This window comes from Neoarius graeffei, chromosome 17 (assembly GCF_027579695.1).
Source record: "Neoarius graeffei isolate fNeoGra1 chromosome 17, fNeoGra1.pri, whole genome shotgun sequence".
In the NCBI taxonomy this organism is placed as follows: Eukaryota; Metazoa; Chordata; class Actinopteri; order Siluriformes; family Ariidae; genus Neoarius; species Neoarius graeffei.
In genome coordinates this window covers 26448022-26466282 of record NC_083585.1, presented here as the reverse complement: position 1 = coordinate 26466282, position 18261 = coordinate 26448022, and the positions used below count along the sequence as shown (strand labels likewise).

The 18261-nt window shown below is 41.0% G+C and overlaps 1 protein-coding gene across 1 annotated transcript in view; it reads right to left on the bottom strand.

The window, feature by feature from the left end:
- Positions 1-18261, bottom strand: part of timm50 (translocase of inner mitochondrial membrane 50 homolog (S. cerevisiae)) — a 138002-nt gene that overhangs the window by 87676 nt on the left and 32065 nt on the right. Inside the window, exon 3 of the mRNA XM_060898058.1 lies at positions 15414-15445. Within this exon, the coding sequence (XP_060754041.1) occupies positions 15414-15445 (32 nt within the window). The remainder of the gene's footprint in view (positions 1-15413; positions 15446-18261) is intronic.

Genomic DNA, 18261 nt, shown 5'->3' with positions numbered 1-18261 from the left:
CATGCTTCTGTATTGGAAATCACAAAATGGGCTCAGGAATATTTCCAGAGAACATTATCTGTGAACACAATTCACCGTGCCATCCGCCGTTGCCAGCTAAAACTCTATAGTTCAAAGAAGCAGCCATATCTAAACATGATCCAGAAGCGCAGACGTCTTCTCTGGGCCAAGGCTCATTTAAAATGGACTGTGGCAAAGTGGAAAACTGTTCTGCGATCAGACGAATCAAAATTTGAAGTTCTTTATGGAAATCAGGGACGCCGTGTCATTCGGACTAAAGAGGAGAAGGACGACCCAAGTTGTTATCAGCGCTCAGTTCAGAAGCCTGCATCTCTGATGGTATGGGGTTGCATTAGTGCGTGTGGCATGGGCAGCTTACACATCTGGAAAGACACCATCAATGCTGAAAGGTATATCCAGGTTCTAGAGCAGGGGTCGGGAACCTATGGCTCGCGAGCCAGATGTGGCTCTTTTGGTGACTGCATCTGGCTCGCGGACAAATCTGACATTTGTTAACAGTTGGTCAAAAATAATTTTGTTAGGCATATATTATCAAAGTTTAAAAAATGACTTCCTGAAATCTAAATGTTAAATTAGCTTTCAAAATATAAAATATGATCACGTATTTGCAATCCATTCCATCTGGGGTTTTTTTCACCGCTGAAGTTCACGGGTGCGTCAGATCAGCCAATCCCAGCAGGCGACACGTCAGACATTAAAAAAAAAAACCGCGATTTTTATTGGACAATAAGGTGCCTACGGGGTCGTGTGAGGTAAAATTACATCCGCTTTATTTAAAATTCCAGCTAGCTACCTGTTGCATGCACAACTAACAAAGAAGATGGCGAAGAGAAAAAAGGATGACGATTACCGAACATTTCAAAATGAGCGGACAGAAGAATTCGCATTTGTGGAGAGAGGAGGCTCGGCTTCGTGTCTAATATGCAATGACAAAATTGCTTCAATGAAACGCTCGAATATCAAGCGCCACTTTGAGACATGACATGCTGCATTTGCAACCAAATATCCAGCTGGGGACAGCAGAAAGAAGGCATGCGAAGAGCTACAGAGGAAAGTCCAAGCTAGTCAGCAGCAGCTCCGTGTATGGACCAGACAAGGTGACTTCAATTCAGCTAGTTTTGCTGGCGCATTAGCAATTGTGAGGAACGGAAAGCCATTTACTGATGGCGAGTTTGCCAAAACATTAATGCTTGATGTGGCTAATGAACTTTTTGACGACTTCACTGATAAAGAAAAGATCATAAAGCGAATAAAAGACATGCCTCTGTCAGCAAGAACCGTTCACGATCGTGCCATTATGATGGCAAATCAAGTGGAGGAAACACAAGTGAGGGACATTAACACAGCAGTCTACTTCTCCCTCGCCTTGGATGAATCAACCGACATAAGCCATGTATCCCAGTTCAGTGTAATTGCAAGATATGTTGCCGGTGACACGCTGTGTGAAGAAAGTCTTGCTGTTTTGCCAATGAAGGGATCAACGAGAGGGGAAGATTTATTCAAGGCGTTTATGGAGTTTGCCCAGGAGAAAAATCTACGAACTGATTGTGAAAACATGGAACGCGCTTCCAGTCACATACCACACACTGCAGCGAGTGAGCGTTGCTGTGTTGACCATGTTCGGATCTACGTATACATGTGAGCAGTCCTTCTCTCATCTAAAACACATCAAGACCAACCTAAGATCGCGTCTAACTGATGAAAGCCTCAACGCCTGCATGAAGCTCAACCTCACCGCATATCAGCCAGATTACAAAGCCATCAGTAAAACGATGCAGTCCCAGAAGTCTCATTAATGGTGAGAAGTGGTTTTTTTCCCCTTCTTGGCTTCAATATAAAAACGTAATTAAAAATAATACATTCGTACACTCTAAAATTGTTTGGTCTTTTTAAAAATACATAGGCCTACATTTAATTGTATTCATTTTTTTAATGGTATGGCTCTCACGGAAAATTTATTTTTTAAAAATGGGCATTTATGGCTCAGTCAGCCAAAAAGGTTCCCGACCCCTGTTCTAGAGCAACATATGCTCCCATCCAGACGACGTCTCTTTCAGGGAAGGCCTTGCATTTTCCAACATGACAATGCCAAACCACATACTGCATCAATTACAGCATCATGGCTGCGTAGAAGAAGGGTCCGGGTACTGAACTGGCCAGCCTGCAGTCCAGATCTTTCACCCATAGAAAACATTTGGTGCATCATAAAACGGAAGAGACAACAAAAAAGACCTAAGACAGTTGAGCAACTAGAATCCTACATTAGACAAGAATGGGTTAACATTCCTATCCCTAAACTTGAGCAACTTGTCTCCTCAGTCCCCAGACGTTTACAGACTGTTGTAAAGAGAAAAGGGGATGTCTCACAGTGGGAAACATGGCCTTGTCCCAACTTTTTTGAGATGTGTTGTCATGAAATTTAAAATCACCTAATTTTTCTCTTTAAATGATACATTTTCTCAGTTTAAACATTTGATATGTCATCTATGTTCTATTCTGAATAAAATATGGAATTTTGAAACTTCCACATCATTGCATTCCGTTTTTATTTACAATTTGTACTTTGTCCCAACTTTTTTGGAATCGGGGTTGTATTAAAGAATTCTACAGTAACTTCTTGCAGGATTTTTTTCAAAAATGTTTCCCCAGAAATCAACTATAAATTAAAAACACGCAAGCATCCAAGAACACATAAGTTAAAACTTTAGAAATAAAAAGACGGTTCAAAATGAGCAGCAGCCGCTCGTCAAACGTGAAAAATCTACCCTGGTGAATAAAATAAATGAGGTCAGTCGCCGTTGGTGGGTTGCTGAAATAGGGCTACTTCACTACAACCTTCCAGCACTACAACACACAATTTGATTTACTACATTTTTTTGTTCTGTGGCTGGTTAGAAACGTTTTGGTTGGTAATTTTTTTTCCGTGAGCCATTAACAGAGAAGCCCCCCCCAAAAAAAACCAAAACATCGGACCCTGAATAAAGATCAAATTATACATCATGCTCATCCTGGGAAACAAGATTCAGTCCCTTTTTTCCCGCACATCTAATGACTCCTTAAATTAGTGACACCAAAAGGTCTGGCACACTTCGAATGCGTTTCCTAAACAGTCCCACCTGAATGAGAATTGCATCCTGAAAGCACCTCAGCGAGAACTTAAAAAAAAAAAAAACGCCTTCCCGAACACACACCTCGCTCCTGGCACAACAACACAGCAAAGTGTGCACCTTAAAAAGAGTGCAAACTCAAGATCATTACCCAAGGCAGGTTCTCACCTCCTGAGGTGTGATCTTTTACCCTAAAAGAGAACTGAATTTTAAACCATTTGAAAGTGGAGAATAATAATAAAAAAAAAAGGTGTGCATGCAGGATTTTAACGATTTCACATGTTAAATGTTGATGTTGACTGGGGACGTCACGATGCCTCGTGAATACCGCTCCAGTCCATCAGCTTACCACCAAGAAATTTTCTTAAACTGGTTAATATGGATTTAAATGCTAGTCATAATCAAAGCTAAAGGTGTAATCAATGAAAGAGTGTGTGTGTGTGAGAGAGAGAGAGAGAGAGAGAGAGAGAGAGAGAGAGAGAGAGAGAGAGAGAGGCAATTCCATGTAAATGTCAACCTCACCATGCAAAAATAAAGCAACATGTAATACATCAAAACCACTCCCAGAGATATCACCAAGGCCTGTATTTTACAGATGTGAATAAGTTGAACCAATTTGTAACTAACCTAATATGTCCCTGTCAGTCTTTCTTTCTTATAATGTAAACCCCAAGCTAAAATCAACTTTGATCATGTACAATTCTATATTATTGCCACAAGCCACAGAAATGTATGCTAAAATCCACAAAACAGCAAAACAATAGCCATCCTAAATACTATTTAAGAACTTTGATAGTTTTAGCTGATATTTAGAGAGTTTTTCAAAGGGTTATGGTGGTTAAATTGCTGATTTTCTAAACATATGCCATGTCTATTTCAGACGCGTCACATCCATAACGGAATTTCGTCACATCCATAACGCTGACTTTTCCTTCCGAAACTCTGCATGAAATACAAAATATTTTAAACAAAGATTTTTTTAATATTCACCTTGGACCCCTCTATCAAACGGATATCTCCATTTCGACATTAGGTTTACGATTTCAGAGTTTGATAAAAACGTACAGTCACCCAAGAAAAGTGATACTTTTTCTGTCACATCCATAACGCATCTTTTATTGGCATTTTCTGGCATGCCCTAGATGTACTATGGGAATTGTTCTTGTTCTATCACTTCTCCAGTATGGTACAGCCTTAAAATATGCAACACCTGTTTAAATACTGGGAGACAATAAAACATGCACTGGGTCATTTGTTGCCATTTTGAGTTCAAGTGTCACGTCCATAACGCTGGAATTGCTCAGAGACTGTTTTGGGGGCTGGGCAGTGGACGTAACTATTTGTCAGGAAACATGCACATTTATTAGTTACGTATTTCAAAAGGTATAGGCTACTTAATTAGAAAAAAAAAAAAAAAAAAAGGTATTTAATCCATCTTCAGGTCGCTTAAATAGAGCATATTGTTCGTAACTATGAAATACTTTAGGATATATTGCTTTATTCATTTATTTGTATCGGGATTTAACTGAAATTATTTTTGTATCATCAGTTTTTTTTTTTTTTAAAGTGAAAACACATTTATGGCATTACACATACAACTGAAACTGATTTTCTTTTCGAACAGCTGAACTGATCCCACATGCTTACCTCAGCTGACTGTTGTGATTTGTGGCTTTCCGAAACACAAGCGGTGCAAACAGTGGAGTTCCATCGTGCCCTCTGGTGGTGCAACTACGCAACAACACTCATAGCATGGTTAAAGGGCACATCTTGGGTATATTTAGGAGCGAGATCAATGTAATTCTCCTATTTTATATTAAACTTTGGTCAAATATCGGTCACATTCTGCATTCTCTGCAATTTTTTTACCTTGCGCAATACCAGAAAAATTCAGGTGAAATCAAGCCATTTGAGTTGAATTGGTCCGCCTCTGAAAAAACTTGGCATTTGGATTTCCCGGCAAACATTGATTTTCGTGATGTCGCGTGCGGGACGCCTCCCTCTGAATCCTACGCCAGCGCTGGTTTGTTTATGAGAAAACGACCTGGTGGTTTTCTGCAAATTTCTTTAACGTTATCACATAATTATTAAAATGGTTAACAGATGTATCGTAGGAGGGTGTAGCAACACCAATCTTGATGGGATTAGTACTCATCGTTTCCCAAAAGACCGGACAATGGGAGAGAAATGGGAGCACTTCGTGCGAGGCACCCGGAAATACTGGCAACATGCAACAGACCACAGCATCATATTCATAAAGCCCAACGACTTTGAGAACTATTTGCAGTGGGAAATGGGCTTCGCGAAGCAACTTGATCTGAAAAAAGACGCAGTTCCATCTGTCAGAATTCCCAAAGCAACACTGTCTCCATCTGTGTCAGCGTCACCAAAGGAGCCAGCCGTGTTCGTCTCCCCTGACAGAAGGCGAAGTGCCGCATCCACTGAGGCCCTCGAAGCCGAGGACCAAGCAGAGCCGAGAAAAAGACCAAGAAAATCGGCAATTCACAAGCTGACTGTTGCCAGAGTAAGAAATAAGACAGACTATACTCTAAATTAGTTCTTTCTGTGTTTGTCTCTCTGCCTGCTGGCGGATCCACACGTGATGTCACGAATCTGGATCAATCTGGCTCCAGACTCCCTTGGGATTTTTCCAGACGCGTTTTGTTATTTTATTTTTTTCTGCTGTAGACAGATGGCCTTGTGCAAAATTACCCTTCTGGATGAGTGTGTAAAGGGACATGCTTTCATATAAAAAACCCACTAAATTGGTCCAAAATATGCACTTTAAAGGATCCATCTCTCATCACTACAGCCATGTGTTCATTTTTTGCAGTGAGGTTCGAGTAAGATTTAATTTGGGATGTGCTACAACACAGTATGAAAGCTTCACCACCCTTAAGTTGATTTTCTTATAACAGCATCTCCTGAACTGTTTGTTCCTGCTCATACAACAGCAATCTGCCAGGGATTACAATTTTTTAAACAGAAAATTAAAAATCAACATCCTCTGACCAATCAGACCAGAAATCAGCAGTACAACACCTATTATTCTGTCCACATTCACTGGATATGAGCAATCGCGCGCTCTGAATGGCCACGCTACGACTAGGATATGAGCTCAGGAGAGGGAAAACAAAATGGCGGCGCGTGTTGCTCAACAGGACAAAATAAAAACTCTACTTGAAAACAAAACCCCTAAAATAAAGGGGAAAAAAAAAAAAAGATATGTGAAATAAAGTATTTAGATTAGATACACTATAAGCCTAGGTCACAACCGGATGTATGATTTTTTTGGCCGTGCAATTTTTGGCGTTTCCCAAATCGCTGCTTTTTTTTTGTTCGTGGAGAAAGACGCACGTTGGCTGTAAGTTTGTCTTGCAACCTGAAAAAAACGTAAGCGCCCGTAGAGTTTGTTTGACATGACAAAGAACCTCTGCGGCCGGTCTGCGGCTCGAAAATCAGCACGTCACACGCGCGCCCTCCGTGCGTTTCATGCGCGCCCTCTGTGCGTTTCTTGCATTTTTTGCACGTAGACCGGCCGTAGGAGCACGTACGGCCGGTTGTGACCGAGGCTTTATTCATCCCACATCGGGGAAATTCACGTGTTACAGTAGCAAGAAAATGTCAAACAGATAAATAAAACTGAAATAAAAATTAGACAAACGAAGGATTAAATACAGAGGGCTATTTGCATTATCTACCGTGAAAAAGAATAGAAAAATTGCCTTATTGAGAGGCTCGGAAAAATTGCACATTACAGGTATATATACACACACACACACACACACACACACACGTAAATATAAGTATGCATAAAAATAGTTTAAGGCCTATATTATTGCATCGATGAGAGATGGCAGAGGTAGTAGTGGTGAATTAGTGCAAATTAAACGACAGACAGGTTATTGGTGCTACGTTACAAGTTGTGGATGTTATACAGTCTGACAGCAGTAGGTATGAATGACCTGCGGTACCTCTCCTTCTTACACCGTGGGTGTAGCAGTCTCCTACTAAACGAGCTGCTTAAAGCCCCCACAGCCTCATGTAGGGGGTGAGACGGGTTATCCATGATAGAGGTCAGCTTGGCTAACATCCTCCTCTCACCCACCACCTCAATGGAGTCCAGAGGACAGTCCAAGACTGAGCCGGCCCTTCTGACCAGTTTATTAAAGGTCCCATGGCATGAAATTTTCACTTTCTGAGGTTTTTTAACGTTAAAATGAGTTCCTCTGACCGTCTTAAGTCACTCCAGTGGCTAGAAATTTCATAATGTGTAAACCAAACTATGCCCAACATTTGAGAATGGCGCGTCAAAACGGCGCGTTGATAAGCTCTTCCCTTTACTACGTCAGCAAGGGAGATGATCCCCACGCCCCCCCTCTGGATTCCCACCCACTGTATGGATTGCCCCGCCCAGTTGTAGTGAGGAGACCATAGAGGACACAACAACATGGCGTCACCTAAGTGAGTGAAACATGGAAGTTGCGCTGTACATGGATGTGACAACACAGAAAAGAGTGTGTTTTTACTGCCGACGGGAGAGCCCCTGAAGACGCAGTGGCTTAATTTTATTTACTCCAATAATACGCCGTCGAGTCTACCTAAGACGGTGTATGTTTGTCGGAAGCATTTTCCTGAGGAATGTTTCCACAACTTGGGACAGTACAGGGCAGGTTTTGCACATCAACTGTCACTGAAGCCTGGGTCCGTACCAAGCATCCCTGCCGCATCAGCCACAAACACCCAACAACTAAGTGTATAACTGTTAAGTCGTTTTGCCGTGTTTTAAAATCGGTGCGTTGGCCTAGCAATGGCTACATTAGCTGTGCAGCTAACCGCTTCCTGCAGTTAGCCAGGTAATCTGCGCTACAAAACTAAAGAGCATGCAGCATGCTCTGTTAAACTGAGTTTAGTTTGGAAATTGACTGTAACTTATGAGCTTATGTTTGACTATTGCTCCACAGTGCATGTCTTCTGTTGGATAAGCGATATGTTGCTGTAGTTGCTGCTTCTATCCTCTTTGGTTATGGAGTGCGTGTTCAAGCCTAGGGTATTATACGTTCGTAAACTACCACTCCGAACACTCTCACTCTCTGTGTCACGTTGAGTTTACGAAAGGAGTCCGAGGGAGAACGGGGTTTTGTCTTAGCAGCGTGGCTACAGGCGCTGATAGCAGCGAGTATGTGTGCGCGCAGCTTGGTCAAGCCCCTCCCCCTCCCCCCATGGCCCGCCCCCACCCTCTACCCTTCCCCGCCTCCTGCTTCTCATTAGCAAAACGACGCACTGGGAAAAGCGCTGAAATGGGGCTTTCTCCCAGGAGGCTATATTTACGTGCCGAGGGTTCATTTCGAGAAAGGCTGCGGGTATAACATCCGGAAGCCTCCACGAGCCCGTTTAAAGCATCAACAAACCACCATGCCATGGGACCTTTAAGTTTCTTCCTGTCCCTCTCTGAACTTCCACAGTCCCAGCAGACCACAGCGTAGAAAAATCGCTGATGCTACCACAGAGTCATAAAAAGTCCTAAGCAGTGTCCTGCACACACCAAAAGACCTCAGTCTTCTCAAGAGGTGGAGACGACTTTGGCCCTTCTTGTACAGGACATCTTTTTTTTTTTTCAAGAATTATTATAGCATTTTTCACAAATTACTCCTGTCATTTCGCCAGTTTGTTTACATTCTTCATTTTTGAGCATTAAAATTTGTTGAATTTTTTTTTAGGCTGGTTCAAAAGAAGTTTGACAAGGAGACAGAGTCGTCTACCAAGTTTCAAGATATTATTTGTTACATTTTTCAAGTTGTACTGCAGGAAACCAACCCTACCTCTTTACACTGACCTCAGCAGCCCATGGCATAAACCCACCAGACCTCTGGTCCAGGTGAGCTAGAAATTAAAATCTCTCACATTTCTTAGTATCAAAAGGCACATATACATTACTTAATCAACACATATACCAACTTTCAAGACCGTACCACTCAGTTTTCAAGTTCTGCTCCGGAAACAAAACCTACCCCTAAGACTAACCTGAGAGACCAAGTCTGAAACTGTTTCCATGCAAACATGAAAAATTTAAATTTCTCAAATTTCTTTAGTATGAAAAGGCACATCTACATCACCTTGTTAACGTGTACACCAAGTTTCAAATCTGTATCATGGATAGTTTTGGATATATGCTCCGGAAGCGAACATTACTCTTAGAAACGTTTTTTTTTTTAAATGTAAAAATTTGAAAAATACTTTTTTCTCAAAAAAAAAAAAAAATCCAAAATAGCAAAAGGCACCAGCTCTTAAAAAAATAAAAAACCCCACCAAAGTCAATTTATGCCGTCATCAGTAGGTTTTAAAGAAGTCCACCTACGCGTAAATGATTTTGGATGAAGATTTATTTACCGAATTTGCAAAAAAAAAATGCTCCATTTCTCAAAATCCAGTGAATGTGGATAGAATAAAACAGTTATTCCACTCAATCTCATCGTACATGACCTACAGACAACGCAGTGCTACGCGCCTCGTCGGCTATCAGCTCATGTACGACTCGATTTTGTGGAATAACTTAATTATATGTGTCTTTTCTTCATCATATCACCTAAACTCTCAGTAACCAAAAGCTCAGACGCTGTGATTATGATTATCAGAAGTCTTTCTTTTTTTCTGCATCACTGAAAATCTATTAACGTATAAAATCCAGACAGGATGTAGGGTGCGCGTGCCTCGCCATGCCACAGCATCTGCTCGCGCCGAACCATCAGATCTCGTGAACGAGGTGCGAACGAGCACCACAGGCCCAATTCGACTCTGAACTCCAGGGAGATCACGCTTACTTGGGAAGTGTGCTATTTCAAGGTGAGCCCTAAAAACAGCCTCCTCAGTCCCAGGCTCTCCCGCAGCTCCTGGGCTCGCGTTCCCAGACCCACACCTTCATACACTGCAGAAGTCACACACCCGGAAGGAATGCTCTTTGAAGTGGAGTATGAGATTTGGTCAAACTAGAACTTGACAGGCAATACAGGTTTTATTTTTAAATAATAACTTAATGATCATCTTTAATATTCATTAACACTTGATGCGTTAATGAATATAAAAAACATCCATTAAACGGGTGAAAGCTTTAGATCAGTAAAATTCGAATATCTTCCCAATATGTTGTAAACATTAACGTCATCATCCCCCCACAGTGCGGTTTCCATCAAATCCTGCACTCTGATTGGCTGGCGAGCAGGTCCGTATCCAACAGTACAGACCCCGGTTACAGACCTCTGGCGACTCGCTCGTTCACAACAACCAACATAGCAGCATTTTTTGCCAACGTTTATCTTTTTTTTTATAAATAAGATTTATTTATAAGATTATCAAAAATCTTATACATTTTTGCCAGCATTTCTCAGGAGAATAGCATTAATTTTACAGCATGGATAGCGATAACGACAGTGTTCACAGCGAAAGCGAGTTTTACTACCCTGAGGAAGAAGAAATAAAAGAAAACATTTCAGGAGAAAGCTAAAAACCTCTAACGGTTGCTAACGCCGAGCAAAAACATGGCTGAATCCTGAATGACTCCTATTTGTATAAATAGGGGACTACATAGGCGGCAAAATGTCGTTTTTTCCTGCCATGGAAGTGCACTTGTATACTGAGGAGGAAGCCATTTGCATTACAGCCGTGAATGAGGATTCAAAATGGTGGCTCGGCTCGGTTTTCCGTTTCGGGCGCTCTCGTTTTCTGTTAGAATTTGGTAAAGAAAAAATAAATATATTATTTACCAGCTTAAGGTCGGTCCGTATGGTGAAATACCGTGACCTCGGCCTTGAATACTGACCTCGACCCAGAGGGCCTCGCTCAGTACTTTCAACACCTCGGTCACGGTATTTCACGATACGGACCGCCCAGCTGGGAAATAACATACATACACACACATAAATAGCAAACGATTCATAAAACTCTAACAGTTTGACCTTGACGTCTACATTTTCTAGTCAGTACAAAAACCACTTCAGATTTCCAAATATTAGTTTTCCAGCACAGATTACATGTTACAGAAAAACGTTTGTACGTCAGTAAAGAAAGAGACAAAAACATAAAAGTCTGCTGGGTTTTGGGGCAAAATGAAGACGCGAGCGTGACGAAGTGTCCAGAAGAACTGTGGCTGGTTCTGGAAGATGTTCAGTAAAACCTACAGCTCATTTCCTTATCAAACCAAGGGCAAATACAGCCCCAATTACATATCGTATAACAGCGCCCAAATTACAGGCTTGTCAAAAGGCCCAAAATAGAACATACGAAAATCGCCCAAATTATAAGAAAAAAAATCCTGTTTCATAAGGGTGGAGAACCCGAAATATTTTTAAATTATTGTTAAATGTCATTTTTTGGCATATATATTTCAATTTGTTGTTCAGTCGCTTCATAACATGAAGTGAACATGAAACGCGTCTAGCGATTACCGTAAACCGTGTCGGAGTCTCTGACGTCTGAATGTCGTAAAATAAATAGTAAATAGGGGACTACATAGGCGGCAAAATGTCGTTTTTTTCCTGCCATGGAAGTGCACTTGTATACCGAGGAGGAAGCCATTTGCATTACAGCCGTGAATGAGGATTCAAAATGGTGGCTCGGCTCGGTTTTCCCTTTCGGGCGCTCTCGTTTTCTGTTAGAATTTGGTAAAGAAAAAGATAAATATATTATTTACCAGCTTAAGGTCGGTCCGTATGGTGAAATACCGTGACCTCGGCCTTAAATACTAGAAAGACGATCAACTCTCTTCCTCTTTACTTCATTTTATTCATGTAGAAAAGGATGATGGATTAGTCATCTGGAAAAGAACAAAGCGTAATAAGTATACATGCAACTACTGGAGCATGACATCACTATCTAAATACTGACCTCGACCCAGAGGGCCTCGCTCAGTACTTTCAAGACCTCGGTCACGGTATTTCACGAGACGGACCTCCCAGCTGGTAAAAAAATCAATCAATCAATCAATCAATCAATCAATCAATCAATCTATCACACAACCATCCAAAAGTTTGGGGTCACCCAGACAATTTAGTGTTTTCCATGAAAAGTCACACTTTTATTTCCCACCATAAGTTGTAAAATGAATAGAAAATATAGTCGAGACATTTTTCTGGCCATTTTGAGCATTTAATCGACCCCACAAATGTGATGCTCTAGAAACTCAATCTGCTCAAAGGAAGGTCAGTTTTATAGCTTCTCTAAAGAGCTCAACTGTTTTCAGCTGTGCTAACATGATTGTACAAGGGTTTTCTAATCATCCATTAGCCTTCTGAGGCAATGAGCAAACACATTGTACCATTAGAACACTGGAGTGAGAGTTGCTGGAAATGGGCCTCTATACACCTATGGAGATATTGCACCAAAAACCACACATTTGCAGCTAGAATAGTCATTTACCACATTAGCAATGTATAGAGTGGATTTCTGATTAGTTTAAAGTGATCTTCGTTGAAAAGAACAGTGCTTTTCTTTCAAAAATAAGGACATTTCAAAGTGACCCCAAACTTTTGAACGGTAGTGTATATATATCATCTCTCTCTCACACACACTTTAAATATTGTCTTTTTAACTTAACATTGCTTGATATATTTGATTGTCTAAATATTAAATTAAATGGGTTGTCCATGAGGCTAAAACAATGTGTGAAATAAAATTAAAAAAAATTTATATATACACGTCTTGATTGTCCATGAGTGGACGCTGTGCATGAAAAGGTTAAAGTAGCACCAGTGCTGACTGGTATTTATAAATCTCCCTCATTTTAATGAAATGAGAAGGAAAAATCCCTTGGGGCAACGACGACGACTACTCATTAAATGCTTTAAATAAATTAACAGGTATGTTTTTGGAAAGAACCCAAAGGAATCCCACGTGAACAAGAGAATATGCCAAATTAATTCCCCCTCGCCGGCGAGGAAAATGAAAGCTCTAATGTGTTTGTACAGTCCTGCGCTGAGTTTATTCAAATGTATAATTAACTTGGCTCACAAGCAGCAAAAAATATCATTTAACTCAAAAGTACGACAAGCCAAATTATGTGCAAAACCATGCCTTCATCGACCTCACACTGTGCGCATGGGATCGTCACACTGGAACGTTTGGCCCTTTTGATTCCAGTGAAGGGAAATTATAAATGCTACAGCATATATAAAAGGCATCCTGTATAAGTGTGTGCTTCTAAGCAAACTAAGCAAGCAAAAGTTACGAGGAAGAACCATACATGGGTGTGAATGTCAGGTGGCCGCATACTTTTGGCCATGTGCGAGTCCAAATGTCAACAGAAACTCCTGTCAAACCTACAGCTGAGCAACGGCATCATAATCACACGTCAGCGTACGATTCCAGGACAAGAGCTCGAAACTCACAGCAACAAAATCCTTTTAATCTCACGGCACCATTCAGTCAGTTCTTTTCCCACGCAAACGCAGCCATTTCGAATCCTCTCCCAGTCCCTTCCCTGTTCCCTTTTGTGACGGCCATGATGCTTAACTCATTAACACAACACAGGGCTACTGCTCAGGATGAAGGACAGGTACGAGATCAGACACCATCAGTCCCGGCACACTCCGCTCGTCTCCTTCACTTCCCTGTGAAGTGTGCCAAATGAATCTCACCTTCAGGAGGTGTGAAGTGTGCGCTCTTTGAGAAGGCTACCTGCACTCGTTCACACTGACCTGAGAAGTGTGCCCCAACACCTGGGAACGGACCACCTGAGACTTCTAACAAAGTCCAGACCTACAGCTGAGGTGCAACACTCAGACACCCTGGGGCAGAGGACAGGTGAGAAGTGTGCCACGGCCACACACTTCCTGTGGACTTCTAATTAGCGCAACACCTCAACGCCTGCCCCCCCCCCAAAAAAAAAAAAAAAAACACTATACATGACGTTCTAGATGGTCTGTACATTTAAAGGAGAACTGAAGTCATTTTTAAACTTGCTTTATTTCTTAATTAACGTGTTATTCAATTACGTTTTCGGTTTTAGTAACCGTGACTCGCATTGGCAACTAATTGCAATTAAATATTATACTTATCGGCCTATTCGTTTTTTAGCCGTGTTGAATTTAGCTCGTTTGGTCCACGGCAGGCATCGCTTATCTGCAAGATCTTCACAAGACTTGTGCGAGACTTCGAAACATCAAGTGTTAGCGCCGCCATTTTGAAAACTGTTTTCCAAACGAAGTATTGCACAAAAACGAGTTTAAATGACAATTACTGCCTACTTTTTTCAAAACTTTCCTGATTGCTATCAAAACAAACAAAACTTCCGGCTTGATTACGTCAGCATTCGAAAGAGGGCGCGCGCGTCTTTTGACAACGCTGGCAGATGTTGGTCGCTTTGAATTCCGCTGTACATTTTACTTCCGTCCTACGATGTCTCGCACAGGTCTCAACGAATCTTGTTTACGGCCATCGCTTTGACATATGGACGGATATATTACAGAGCATATTTCAAACACTCATAACTTGCTATAGCAGCGACAAAAGAGCAATCAAAAATGCATTCCGATATTTAATAAAATGAGATAAATAGAATTTTGATGATTAAAAAAAAAAAAAAATTTGCCTTCAGTTCCCCTTTAAAACACCGATATGCTGCAAACCATGTTGGGGGAAAAAGTCAGGCATTAATCCAGTATCTCACTGGGCTGCGACAGCTTGCGACAAATTGTGAACGTCATTTGCTTGCTCACTGGGGATAGATTAGGGATAAAATTAGCTCATGTTTTAAGTCGTTCAAATTCTGTAAAGCTGCTTTGCGACAATGTTTATTGTTAAAAGCGCTATACAAATAAATTTGACTTGACATTTGCGAGAGAGTTTCAAAAAAGTGTCTTGAAAGATTCGCGGGGCTTCTCAATTTCCTCGCATGAGTCGCAAAGTGTCGCTCCTTCGTCGCTGAAATTTCGAACCTGTTCAAAAAATTCGTGCGACAAAATTTCTCAAAATAGCCGCAAATGCGGCTCTGGTGTCGCAAAGCCGTCACGAACCCTTCTCAAGTCAGTTTCCGTGAGAATTCCTCTACTCCCCTGCCTGCTGAGGGAAAGCCGGGCCTGCCTGCCTGCGACTAGGTGGAGACAACAATTGCGGTAAAATACGCGAATATCAATTCAGTGTGATTCCAAGTAAAAATTGTCGCTAATTCGGATATTTTATCGCAATTGTTGTGTCTCTGACTAGTCACGGGCTGTCGCAGCCCAGTGAGATACTACCCTTAGTAGCCAAGGTTGCACATTTTAATATTTTCCCCACACTAGATTTTGTACCTACCTTATTTCCGTGTTCATCTACCGCGTTGCTACCTACAAAAGCAAAGAAAAACTATTAATCAGACTGGAATGCCAGATTTTATAAGAGACAAACAGCTCTTGATATAAAAAGGGTCGAGTAATGACACCAATAAAACACTTGAGACTAAAACATGATTTCTACATTGCTTTACATTTACCAAATACAACGAATTAATTTATCAAAAATAGACGTCTCAATTATTTCCCGTCAAAACTTAAAGCTAGACGGCCTTTCGATTTCATAAAATCGGTGATCTTTAGTTCCCTCTGAAATGTGGTCATTGTGATACATGTTTATTTCTGTAATATCTCAAAAATATCAGACCATTCTGTAGCTGGGAAGTTATTTAATTTAAGGGGATTGGAGCAAATGATGTGCATGAAATCGCTTGCATCGCGCAGTCAAGCAGACAGAGGAAGTCCGTGTGTGTGCACATGCGCAGGTTTACCTGTGAGTGTGCACTGACCATTCCATCATTCTGTCGCTAAACGAACAGCTGATCACACCGAGGTGCTCGCTGACCGTTGATATTTATTAGCTTGATATTTCCTGCGTTTCCTTTCCTTCGTATATAACAGAACGTCTTTTCTTCTTCTTGCTTTCTGTTTCAGTCTTTCACATGTCATCCGCACACTCACGTCCTCCATTTTTCTCTTCTGTTTCGAATTTGTATCCCACAATGCCTTGCGTGAACGGGGAAAGCCCACCACGTGATGCATGACGTAGTATCTTGTATTGCGTCATGGTGAAGCAGGAAAAAGTAGCGGAGAATTTAGGGCCACGTGGCTCTAAATTCATTAATTGTTCCATTTTAAAAAAAAAACTGATCAAGTTGGAAGTCTGTGATTCGAATTCAGTAGCTTTCGGTCCACTGAACAAAAATAATTGTGTGTCGGGGAAAATTATTTTTATGACCTGAGCTTGAAAAATCTGAAAGGCCGTCTAGCTTTTAAATAAACTTGGCTAAATTTGCTTGCACATAAATAGCAAACGATTCATAAAACTCTAACAGTTTGACCTTGACGTCTACATTTTCTAGTCAGTACAAAAACCACTTCAGATTTCCAAAAATATTAGTTTTCCAGCACAAATTACATGTTACAGAAAAACGTTTGTATGTCAGTAAAGAAAGAGACAAAAACATAAAAGTCTGCTGGGTTTTGGGGCAAAATGAAGACGCGAGCGTGACGAAGTGTCCAGAAGAACTGTGGCTGGTTCTGGAAGATGTTCAGTAAAACCTACAGCTCATTTCCTTATCAAACCAAGGGCAAATACAGCCCCAATTACATATCGTATAACGGCGCCCAAATTACGGGCTTGTCAAAAGGCCCAAAATAGAACATACGAAAATCGCCCAAATTAGAAGAAAAAAATCCTGTTTCATAAGGGTGGAGAACCCGAAATATTTTTAAATTATTGTTAAATGTCATTTTTTGGCATATATATTTCAATTTGTTGTTCAGTCGCTTCATAACATGAAGTGAACATGAAATGCGTCTAGCGATTACCGTAAACCGTGTCGGAGTCTCTGACGTCTGAATGTCGTAAAATATACTTCCTTTGTTTATGTTGTGAAATTCTCAACGATTCATGATAACACGTGGCTGTCGGTTTGTGATAATTCTAAGAGTAATAACTTTGTGTTGTTGAATGACTGTTATACTAATTATACTACTGGACCTATTATTAATATATGTAAAGACATACTACAAACTATTTTATGTGGTTATATTATATATTGATATCTTGTTTTATTTTAATTGATATATTGTTGAATTGACATATTCTAGCTTTTTCGATATGTATCAATAGCTTAATTTAGACAGATACATATATGTCATATTCCTGATATTTTGATTGTTCTAGATCAGGCCAAAAAAAAAAAAAAGTGTGTTTCCGGTTACCCAACCGACCCTAATCCGTACCGCCCGACCCTAAACTTTTTTTTCGTTTTTTTCCCAGTCGCGACTTTTACATATAACCCAACCGCGTGAACTGGAACTTTTTGTCACTCACTGGGAAAATCAGGGCTTTCCACAAGCGCCGGCTGCCGGCCATACAGCCGACTACACAATTAAGTCCAGCCGGCTACTTTAATGACTTATTTTTGTAGCCCACAGGCTCTAAATATTAAATTTTCGATTTTAATAAAATTAAATGTTTATCTAACGGACTGACAATAATGTCAAACTGAACCGCACTCATTTAAGCTGTGATTCGCGCTGTTTGTACCGATAATAACCACAAATTCCCTGCAGACTTCGTTGATCAGGGGAGAGTAACTCATCCGCGGCCCTGACATGCGGTGTGCGCGCGCACTTGGCGGAGGCAGTAGTGTGTCGTGGCCGTCGGAGGGAACAGAAGCAGAGATGACGCTTATTTTGTCTTTCACCTAGAGACATGATTCAAACTTTAAAACGGAGACAACATTCTCCTGTGTGGATCTGGCATTCAACTTTTTTGCTAGGTTCTATACTTTTTGATCAGTCACAGATCAAACACCATGAGCACATCTGGAGAAATTCAGGCTTTATAATGGGGGTCTATTGCGTTACACACCAGGGGCTCAGGAGTTTAGAGTGGAGGCAGCTTGAAAAAAAAAAGCTCTAACTTTCTCATTTAAACTGTTTTCTCAGCCACAATTTTCACTCTACACACACAACTTTCTCAAAAGTTGTAGTCACACATTGTGTGAATCAAGACAAGTGTCTGCCTGAGCGATAGGATTTACAGTTTTTGAATGAGAAGCCTGAAAGTAAGGAGAGGACAGCCGCGCTCTCCCAGAGACTCCCATTATAAACGTGGCAGCGCTTTGGACTGCAAAATC